The sequence below is a fragment of the Corvus brachyrhynchos genome, unplaced genomic scaffold (assembly GCF_000691975.1).
Source record: "Corvus brachyrhynchos isolate BGI_N302 unplaced genomic scaffold, ASM69197v1 scaffold70, whole genome shotgun sequence".
Classification (NCBI taxonomy): Eukaryota; Metazoa; Chordata; class Aves; order Passeriformes; family Corvidae; genus Corvus; species Corvus brachyrhynchos.
In genome coordinates, this window is record NW_008236217.1 from 7,655,889 (window position 1) to 7,667,349 (window position 11,461).

Here is an 11,461-nt window from a genome sequence, read left to right on the forward strand (position 1 = left end):
CCACCCAGGGTCGGTGTGGCAGTGTTGGGAAGGGGGGGAAGGGGCAGTGGCCCCAGCCCGGCCCGGCCCGGCGGGGCCGGGAGGCTCGGAGCCCCCCACCTTCCAGCAGGCGAGCTCCGACCAAAGGGCAATCCCGCCTTTCTGTGCGGTTTAAATATGTAAATTGTGAGAAGCGTAATTGGTCTTAAAGACTGTCCATCAACTCAGGGTCAACCCAACACACATGGAGTTTAATAAAGCAGGTCTGGTTAATGTGTAAAAACTGCATCTTCCAATGCTGTTGGTTAATTTATACATCTAGCTTTGCTCTAACCTACCAATGCAATTATATATTCAGCCCGCATTTGTTATAATCACCATCAAAAATAATTACAACAATATAGCTATGTAGAAGCTAGCTGTATGTATTTCTCCACATAGAAAACCTAGTCATTAACAAACTTCTTCCAACTTAGTCCTAGAGTTGTAATTGAAAAATAGCTAGTATTCAAACAGTACAAAACTCAGAAAGCACTTAAAATACTGCACTGTAGTATTTATTAGTGCCATTAGGATGCTAAAATTTTACTTGCATTACATAACCAGAAATCTACACAATCTAGAAATGAATAGTAAAATCATCTGGCCCTGTTAATATGATTTACATTGCTGTTCCTTCTTGCATCATGAAAATGTAATTATATACTTTTTAAACTCAAATTTTATATAGTAAATATAGAAACGTCTGCAGGCTATCAGATAGAATGATACATATAAAATACACTGATTACAGAGCAATAATAGTGATTAAAAAAAATCAGATTTATGCTGGGATAAGAGTATTAATCCCTTCAAGAAATGGTGGAGAATTAAATTTTAAAATTATGGAGTGTAAAAGATTTATGTCACTTGATTGTCACTCTCAAGGAGTACTGAGTTGAGGTAGAAATGAGTTCATCCATGACCCATGATCTTAATGAGATGGAGCCATTCATAAATGTGATGTGTGGTATCTAATGCCACTCAGCAGTCTACATCAAATTTCGAGGAAGGCATACAGAAATGTCTTGACAAGCTGGCAAAATGAGTTGACAGGAATTTCATAGAGTTCAGCAACAGTAAATGCAAAGTTCTGCACCGGAACAATTCAAGCCAGGCACTAACTGGCTACAACGCAGCTTTGAAGGAAAGATCTTGGGGGATCTCTGTGAACAACAAGTGGAACATTTGTATACCCTTGTGGAAAAGATAAGGTAACTACATTCTGGTGTACATCAAGAGTGTTGAGGGAATTCAGCATTCTCCTTTACCTGATGTTTGTGAAACTGTATTTGAGAATAAGGTCACAATTCAGACTACCCAGTACAAGAAAGACATGGATATACTGAAACAAGGCTGGTGAAGGCCACCAGTATGAAGAGAAGGCTAGAGCACATGACACATAAGGAGAGGGTGAGAGAAACTTTTCAGCCTTAAGAGGAATCTGAAGAGGAATCTCATTGTTGGCTTTAGCTACAAGCATGAGAGCACAGTAGATATGAGTCAAGCTCTTTGCAGTGATGAACAACAAAAAAACAAAGATGTAATGGTCACAAATTGCAATAAAGGGAATTCTGATTTGACTGTAGTAAAATCTTTTTCACAATGAAGGTAGTCATTGGAACAGCTTATCCAAAGATGATGTAGAATGTCCATCCTTGAAGACAACCAAAACCCAGCTGGACAGAGTCCTGAGCATCCCAATGTAATCTGAATATAAATCACAGTTTTTAAACTAACATGAAAAATGAAGTGTAAATGCTCAGGCTGAAAAAATGTTCTTAGTCCAAATGTTTTGCCCAGCTTTTTATTTTTGGGAAAAATGATCAAATAAATAATTAAAAAAACCCAACCAAACAACATACTCTTCTACAGAATTTGACTTCTCTGCCAAGAACCTAAATCAGGGCAGTCAGGCTTTTAAACTTGGTAACAGCTTTCAGAGTGCATTAGTCTTGCTTGTGAACAATTTCCTCTCTGGCACAGCTCAGAGGAAGGTATCCATGCTTACTTCATTAAACCTATCAGCAGTGTTTGACACTGAAGATCACCATGTGCTGCTGACTTGCCTGGGAGACAGGCAGAAATGAGTCAGTCACCCTCAACTGGATAGGTCAACTCCTATCGGTCAGATTTCAAGACAATTGTGATGGGTGGTTTCCTTCCAGCCCTGAAAGCTTTTATTTGTGTAATGCTACAAGGACTGGTTCTACCTCTTGTTTTATTTAAAACAAAACTTTATGAGAGGTCTTCAGACAACAACACTGCTTCAGTGGCAACAGAAGCTATCAGATTCCTTATCTTATTTCATTCCTGCAAACACAGACGGACTTGTGAAAAAAACCCAATGCATTGTTAAAAAAATGCCTGGAATGAATGAAAGAAAGGTGTGGTATAGTGTAAAAAAGACAAAAGACACTGAGGGCCAAAAACTGTGGATGAGGTACATGTATGTCTTACTTGTGGCTGTGCTAGAAAGGAACACTTTATGAGGAAGACCAGTATGCTCTCAATGCAAGACTGAAGAGATGGCCAAACCTAAATCACTCAGGCCCTCCCTCTTCTTCACTGAGCACCACTCCACAAACAGCGCCATTAGCCATCCATACACACACACTACCACCATCTTTGTTTACCTGTTTTCCAGTTGTACATCAGTGTTATGATCTACATGTTCACTTTCAATCTGTAATGCAAAAAACTGTAGCTAAGGATGACATGACCGACTCAAAAAATTCCTTCTCAAGATTTTTATGTTATACTTCAAAAATCTGGCATTCAAAGGAGAAGAGTATACATTATAGATTTAGATAACTAAATAGAAGGTCTGCTTAGCAGGATTATTTAAATATTGAAAAACCCCATCACTTGTGAAGTGAAAATGGGAAGATTTTTGTCTTTTTTACATTCCATTATGGTTTTTGTATACAAATTCTGAAAATATCAAAACTTCGCCTACTCAAGTCTTTAGCAAAAGCATGATTTTTCAGGTTAAATAGCTGTATTTTGATAGCTGAATTTTGTTTGGAGCATGTGTACAGTAAATCATACTGTTTTGAGAAAAAAAACCAGTATACACACAGGGCTTATAGCAAAAAAATTTATATATATATATATATATATAGATACTTGTTCCATCCTCTATACTCTTAACAGTGAAAGTTCTCAGCTATCAGTTTCTTTTCAATTTTTGGTAGTTACAGAAATCATATCTAGTAATTAAAAAGCAGTATTTTAATGTAGGTTGTCAATCTATTTAGAACACTAAACAAAAATAATTATATACTCTGAGAAAATAAAGTATCCAATACTTAAGTACCAGATAATTAACTGAACTCACAGATCGCTAAATAAATGGGTTTTTTAAAAAAATGTAAAATGTATGTTTATCAATATGTTAAGAATTTATTATCCCATGATAGCATCTTACCTGGGTAATTCCTGCCATTTTATTTCTAAAACAAAGTTAGCTAATGGTAATTTTCCATAAAATGTCTATTCTTGGAAGAATTCCTTTTATTACCCTTCCCAAAATACAAATGGTGAATAAGATCTAGGAGATTAAGTGGTATTTCCATTAATTGTCCTTCACTTACATAAGTAGCAAACCCATGTTAATCTCGCATGTTTACTCATAATAAACATAAACTACAAAACCATATTTTATAGTAATGAGCATTGATAAAATTATTTTGGTCTTTTTCTCACATGTGAACACAGATATTTGGCTTATACAAAGCAATAGTTCCCTCTATCTGCCTTTTATCTACCACTTAATTCTATTTTATTTATAAGAACTTATTGTCTCAAGGCCTTTTTTCAGTAATACTACACAGATTTTTTATATAATAAAATTTTCGATACATAAGCATTGTAATGCTTAGACTTACTGATAACTTTGCAGCTGGCATCTTTGCAAATTAGAAGGGTTACCATGATTACTACCTTTCAGTGTTTTATTGTGTATCAGAAAACATTTAGTAAAGTTTGAGAAATGTTTCTTAAATGTCATACCCTTTTCACTAAATTCATGTTTCTAGAACATTAAAATCAGGAGGTTCAGCAATAGGACCTAATAAACACAATATACTTCCTGGTTAACTGCAATACTTAGTGACAGATTCTTGAACCTTTAGTCACATCAAGTAACACCAATAGGCTAAACATGGGAGCCAGTGAGGAAATCAGAGGTTTCTCCTCTGTCACTATATGGAAATAACTTCTACTTTTTAATGAAGTTCAAAAAGATCTGCTTCAGATATTCTGATTCTACAAGAAGTTCTCTACTGTGCTGCTGATGCCCTCTGTCATCAACTTTGCTGATACCAGTCACTTCACTGGAGAAGCACCAAAGACACTAATGCTCCTGTAGTTCCAGCATTGAAGTCGAGGCTCTGAGAGAGACTATTCATTTCCACAATGAAATTACTATGTAAATCAGTTATTCAGTGTTCATCTTCAAGCAATGGCTTCTGATTGAAAGGAACTCAATCTTTTTCTTGAATGCCTGATTAATTTGTGATACTGCTATAGCTCCATTTTATTTACTTCCTTTGTAATCCCACTTTTTTTTGGGGGGTATATGCATATGGGTACCCTTTCTAAAACACCTTCATAAGGAAACCAGGCTTATACATCCATGCTGTGTGTACCCCTGCCTGCCTTTACTCCTAAAGATGTGCATCTGTAGGTCATTTTCAACTGAATTTGAAGAAAAGGCAGTTTCAAGCATAAACAGCTACCCTTGTGTTTTTGGAAATAATGGAGAACAGAGAGGGTGCTCCAAACAATAGGCTTGTTTGTCATGTTACTAGACATCAAATATTTTATTAAAAAGCAAAATTAAAAGCTTAATTTTTATACTAATCAACCATAAAAAAAACCCCCAAACTCTGCAGGATATCAGGCTTTGTTAGTTTGAATAATTGGCACCTAGTGAAGTATCTTATTTTCACTTTGTGGTTTTTTTCATATAATAACAAAATCTTCTGTGGTTAGGCTGCAAATTTTACATGTCCCTAGAGAGTCCTTTTGAAAACACAAGAACCATGACAATATTTATGAAGACCTCCCTTAAACACACACCTTATTTCCTTTCTTTAAAAAACATGATCTGAAATGATAATTTTGATCAGTTTCTTACTTGCAAGAAAACAAGACACTGCAATGGCTCCTTAATGGTTATCTTGTGAACGACTCTGTCTCTTACAGTGGGTCTATGGGACCCTGAAGTAAAGTTAATAAACATCTAAAGCTGTCAACTAGAAAGGGATCAAGAAAACAGGGAAACAAACTTGAAAAAGAAAATATAAAGAAACCAAAAATATAGGCTAAATGAAACAGTACTAGATACCACAGAGACTTACAGAATCCCCTCATATAATGAGCATATTACACTAAGTGGAATTTTTTTTAAACTCGCAGTGGGTAATAACCAAAATTTACATGACAGCATTTTCTATAATGCCTAATGAAAAGCTTTTGGTCCATTGAGTTATCCATGGTACAAACCCAAGACTGGTTTGAACACCAGCCCCCAACGTCAGGGTAAATTCAAAGAGCCTAAATTAGGCTTTGAACCCAGGTTCCTTCAATATTGGTGAAGAAAATGAGATACTTCAGGAAGTTTAAGTGCTGGAAGATATGCTGAATACCTACAGAACACTGAATACAGGGATGTATGTGAAATTCCATTCCTCTTTGGAGTTCAGACACTTGAATCAAGACTATAAATTGATATATCAGAATACTGAAAATGCAGACCATGAAATTATTTTCTGAAGACTAAAACCTTCTTTCAGGAAGGTCCCCTAAAATAACATTGTGTTCTTTTGCATATTTACTTAGGAGTTAGAATACAAGCTCAAGAGGTGATGGTTTTGTTAATTTCTGTGTTAAGAACACAGTTCAAAAGAACTTCTAACACAAGGGAGTCTACCTCCAGCCCACTGGGAAGAGCATTCAGTTAGGAGTCAACTGATTTGCATTCAGCCTAAGTATGAACTCTAAACCATGACTTCAAGCAGAAAAGGTCACATGCATATTTCAGCTAAAGGAGCTCTCAGAGGAACTGTTTCGGCAATCAGAACAAACATTTTGCTAGGAAATTCATAGCCTTGTCGTAGGCTAAACATTTGTGCCAAACACCCTTAGGTAAGTTTTTTTTAATAAATCTTAAAATACATTAACTTAAAACTAATAAAACTGAAGAATATTTAATGTTATAAAAGAACAAGAGCTCAAAGTGTTCCACTTGCCAGAAGCAAAAGAATTAATAGGATAAAATAAGGAGAATAATCACCTAAATCCTACCAAACGATGACCCAATAAAGAACAATTAAATGAATATCAAATGGGGGGAAAAAAATATAGAGTCAACTGATTGGGTAATGGCAATTTTTAATTACCTCTGCAAATATATTTTAATATTTTCACCCAATACACGCTTTGTTATTACAGTCTAATGGAACACTGTACAACAGAGGAAGAATTGTTCTATTGCTAGTAAAGGGTCATTTGTTTTCTCACTTAAGCTGAAAAATATTTCAATCCTATCTGATGTCAGGGAAAAGAAAAAATGACAATCCAAACAAAAACAAATGTGTTAAAACCCAGTAATTTCTTCAATAGAATTTACACGCAAAGGTCTGAACATTGTATCCTATTGACAGGCACAGTACTGTCAATGGCTGGCACTCAGTTAACATTTCTGTTATAAAGATTCCTTCGTCAGATAACAGCAGACAGAAGAGTTTGTGAAATCACCTGCGATCTTAAATGCATAACTCACTGATTTCCTATTGATGCATTGGAACTTATTTTACTTTTTAAAATTAAAGTGATGGATGTTACACAATTTTAGTGCACTGTCTGAATTCTTCATACTAGATGAACACTTGGATGACCGAAAGCCTTCAGAAGCTATCAAATAAAATATTAAAACTTGATTGTTGTCTTGAATAATAATACTGTAATACATCTTGAACATGCCCAAAGGCATACTAGAAGCTCATAAAATAGTCATGACTTAAACAGATTTTAAGCAGAAGGCAGAAGCATGCTAAAACTTTACTTTTGTGGCTTTTTAAAGATTGTATCCCTCTGTAAGTAGTTGTCTCATTCTAAAATATTTGCACAGTGAAATTTGACTAATTTGTAATAATTTCATATAGGGACGGACTGCAAATTTCTAACAGCATTGCATTGGTTAAGCATTGGCATAATTTAGAGATAAAACAGACTCTGACACCACCATTACGTTTGGGTTGCATTATTTTCTAAAAAACCCAACGTATCTCCTAGCTCAACCAGAAGTTACACATCATACACAGAAATGACTTCTGAATTTCACAGACTGCATTACACAGGAGATAAAATCAAGTTGTAGTAATTTTTCCTGTGACCTTTAACTATTAATATAAAACCTGATGAATTAAATGAAGGTCACACAAATTAAAAGGGCATGAGATAGCTAGCAAAACAATGTATAAAAAGTAAAAAAATACCCCAGCTAATACACATATACTTCCTGCAAAAAATATTTCCCAGTCATGCCTTACAAAACTGCAATTTAAAATTATAATAAGCTCATTCCTTTGAGATTTTTTTTACAGTAAAAATTATTATATAGGGTATTCTAACAAGGTCTGGGTATAAGCTTCACATTCTCTAAAAGTTTTTTTGCCTTGTGGAACTGCCCTCCCCCCAGACACCCACCTGATGAACATCATTGCAAGGGAAATCCACTGATTCAGAAAAAGACACCATCTGGAGGAGAAGTAAATAAAGTCAGAGAAAAAGTGAGCACAAACAGCAGATAAGAGTGCAGAAAAAGAGAGATCAATAGACCTGCTTAGGGAAGTTAAGAATGTAAGTTTTCAACTTCTGTGAAAAACTAAAAAAGATTTATCAAATTCTAACTACAATGTCAGTAAAAGTATGCATGCACCTTTGCCTAAATAGTTTTACTGAGAAGATATCCAATACAAAACACTAATGTCACATTAAAACATCATCAATAGGACAGTAAAATAAGTCAGGGCATAATCTTTTTTTCTAAAGATTTAAATGTAGACCACCAGTCTTTTCTAGTAAGGGTACAATTACTAGCCTTGAAACAGAAAACTTAGATCATAAAAGATGTCCCCTAATTCTATGCACCAAGGCTTATAAGGAAAGAAAACTAAATCCAAAGCTTTCAGATTTTTTAGAACACGTCTTAAATATTGTTATAAAAAGCGGTCTGTGGTGGCCACACTCAGTGGAGCATACGGGAGTGGGAGCTTGCGTAGGGGCATGCACCACATGCATGATCTTGCACAATCCCCGTCTTGCACAGATCCTTGCAACCTAGCTCTTTAGCCAGGATGTTCCTTGCCCACAAGCCCTTGCACACTCACTCACTTGCAGAAATTCTCCTTCCATGGGGCTTTCCTCATTCACTTCCTTAAATAAAAAAAAATTCAGGAAAGAATATTTCATTCCATAAATCATGGGCTTAATAATATGGCTGTCATTAAGAAAAATCTTACACGGAAATAACAGAAGAGAAATCCTATCTGAACAATTACTGAAAGAAAGAAAGACCTGCTAAAGTTAGAAGACCTAATACCTACAGATATTTTCAAGAACATTTAGTAAGTCCAAACAACATAAGCAGAAGCAGTTGTTTCATATTATAATGAGATGCAGAGTGAGACAAAAAATATTAAAAATGCTCATGTGATAATGGCAAAATCAGTGGATGTCTTAAGCACATAAGACAGGCAAGAAAACACTGCACCCTTTGATCTGGATTTTTGTCAGTTTTTGTGCAGAATACTATGTATTGCCTACCAGCCACAAAAAACATTCTCATTAATATGCTTATGATCAATGAAATAGGGATCAAACATAACTTTAAACATGTATTCTTCCTCCAACTGGTTGTTACACAGGAAGTTAGCAGCATGCCATGCTTGCTTCAAGAGTTTTCATTGCACTGATATTACTATGATGTATTTTATGTTCTAACTTTGTCACATTCTGCAGAATTTTTGTACTTACTGCAGTATACACTTTTTTTAGAAGTCTTTCATTACACAAAAAGTCCAACCAACCAACAACCAAACCCCACCAAACAAAGCTAGTCTGGATCCTAGTCAATCTAATGACATACTTCTATTATGAAACTGAAAACAAATCAGTATTTACTCTTGCTATCAAGGTCGTGACATCACCCCTTACAGAAATATGGGTGAAGAGTAATTTTTTAAAAAGAAAAATCTTACATTAAAAGAGACCATCACAAATGTATGAAAAACTAAATTATATGTTTACCATTCTATTATAATTAAGGCAGGTTTTCTTATCACATGAGAATCCTGTTTTTTTCAGGCAAGAAGCCCAACAGAAATTCCACAGAAAGTCTGACTAGAATTAAATTGCTCTCAGGAGCAATTCCTTTATTTGCAGGCATCCCCTCACTCAGCAGACACCAAAATTAGCAACTATAAGAAACATTATATTTGTAACGTATCTACAGAATCAGAGTGCAACTATTAAACACAAGATTCCATAATTCAGCCTTAAACACATTGTGACCCCATACAGGAATTTATAATTTCATCTTATCTGACATGTATTTTATCTAAGAAAGGAAGTTATCAGAGCGCAGTAAATTTCCCGGCAAAAATTATTTAACTATGCTATGAAAATGAAAAGATATGCCAAACTACTTATATGGATGTCAAGTATACAAAAGAATCAACTATTGCTAGGAGGAACCAGTCAGTCTTTCACAGCAGTTTTTCTATGACATTATCTAGAAATTTTATCAATTTACCAATAGTATTGTTTGCTACATTTTTTTTTGACTTCGCAATAATTGTCATTTCAAAATGGTTAAGAAAACTTCATGAAAAAAACAAAACCTCTCTGACCCCTTCAAAGTCTCACTAGGTAATTCCACTTAAACACAGACTAAGCATATATACATTACCCAAAGTATCGGTTATGAAAAGAAGGAAAAATTTCATTTCCATGGTACAGACTCCAGCACTCTCTGCCTGTAAAGTCTGGGAACACAGCCCTAGGAAAAATCATACTATGTTAGTGATTACCTAGGTCCCTGCTTTAGGGAGTCACATTCAGTTCCTTTTCTGTTTCCCCGCTCCTTTTCCTAGTGCACATGCCACTGTGCTACATCTCCTGTCTCTCTCACCCACTTAAAGCTTCCAGTGTTATTTAAGTTTTAGCAGTGACAGGAAGAGACTGTGAGACAAGGGACTGTATCCAGAAGCTGATAGCTGTAGACATGGCCAGCTGCTCCAATTCCTTGAAGCATTCATTGCATACTTGGCAGCAGCACTCCCTGCATACTTGCAGCAGACCACATTAGAAGAATTAGCTGCAGCTGATCTCATCTAATAAGCATATGTTGCTGCTACCCAAGCACTGATGCAGGCTTATGCAACTGTATTCAGAAAGCCAACCTTAGGTTTATGATGTAGTTCACCATTATAACTGGAACAATATGGTGTTTATATAGTTTTCCTGAGGGTCAGAAGGGAGTTGTATTCATTACCCCCTCCACATCTTCAGAAAAGCATAAAATTTATTAAAGCAAAAACCTTCAAATGCCTTTTCCCTTGTCCAAATAGAAAATAAATTAGTCATCACTAATTTGTCTGACCTTAGCAGCAGCAAAGCCACGTAATGACCGCAAACAACCATAATGTGGAAGAAGTAGATTCATGGGAAAATTCCAGTTGAAAATTACTCCAAGAAGTCTCTAATTCAATCTCTTTCTCCAAGTATGGTTATCTCAAACAGGTTGCTCAGGGCTTTGTTCCATTTAGGTCTTGAAAAATCTCCAAGAAGACTGCACAGCTCTGGGAAACATGATGCACTGCTTGACTATCCTCATAGTGAAAAACCTCTTCACCATGAACACCTTATCTCAACACACATCTCTTGTCCTCCCATCACTAGAGAGAACAGACTGTTTTTTTCTTCCTGACAGCTTTCTCACAGCTCTTGGGTCACTAGGTCTGTTAGGAGTTATTACCATGAGATATCCTGGTAGCTTTCCCTTTTCCAGGCTGAAATACAGTTCCCCATAGCCTCTCCTTCTGGAACATGAGCACCAGAACCCTGCCTTGATGGCTCTTCACTGAACTCACTTCAGGTAGCATCCTAGAGCATTCCCAGTCAACTAGCAGGGAGAAGACTAAGACAAAGGCTGAAGCCTACACAGAGTACAAGATTTTTCTTAAATGAAATTGAAGATGCCAAGTTAAAAGAAAGAATATGTACATACGTGTTCATTTCTTTGGAAACTGGAGACTTAGTGCTGAGAAGGGTGTATGGTAAGATGCTTTCTAACTAATCTCTTTCACATTTTCAATTGGTTGGCTCCAGAGGCATACTCAACTGCATGTAGGGAATGCTGACTTTAGATAAT

The 11,461-nt window shown here is 35.9% G+C and overlaps 1 protein-coding gene across 4 annotated transcripts in view; it reads right to left on the bottom strand.

Annotated features, from left to right (window-relative positions):
• The window catches only part of PACRG (PARK2 coregulated), a 215,672-nt gene that overhangs the window by 198,529 nt on the left and 5,682 nt on the right, over positions 1-11,461 (bottom strand). For 3 of the 4 annotated variants that reach the window (XM_017746174.1, XM_017746163.1, XM_017746166.1), the window contains exons 2-3: positions 8,422-8,463; positions 7,735-7,785 (exon numbers count right to left, since the gene is read on the bottom strand). The exons of the other annotated variant lie outside the window; for it this stretch is intronic. In XM_017746174.1, the coding sequence (XP_017601663.1) occupies positions 7,735-7,785; positions 8,422-8,463 (93 nt within the window). The remainder of the gene's footprint in view (positions 1-7,734; positions 7,786-8,421; positions 8,464-11,461) is intronic. 4 annotated transcript variants of the gene reach the window in all.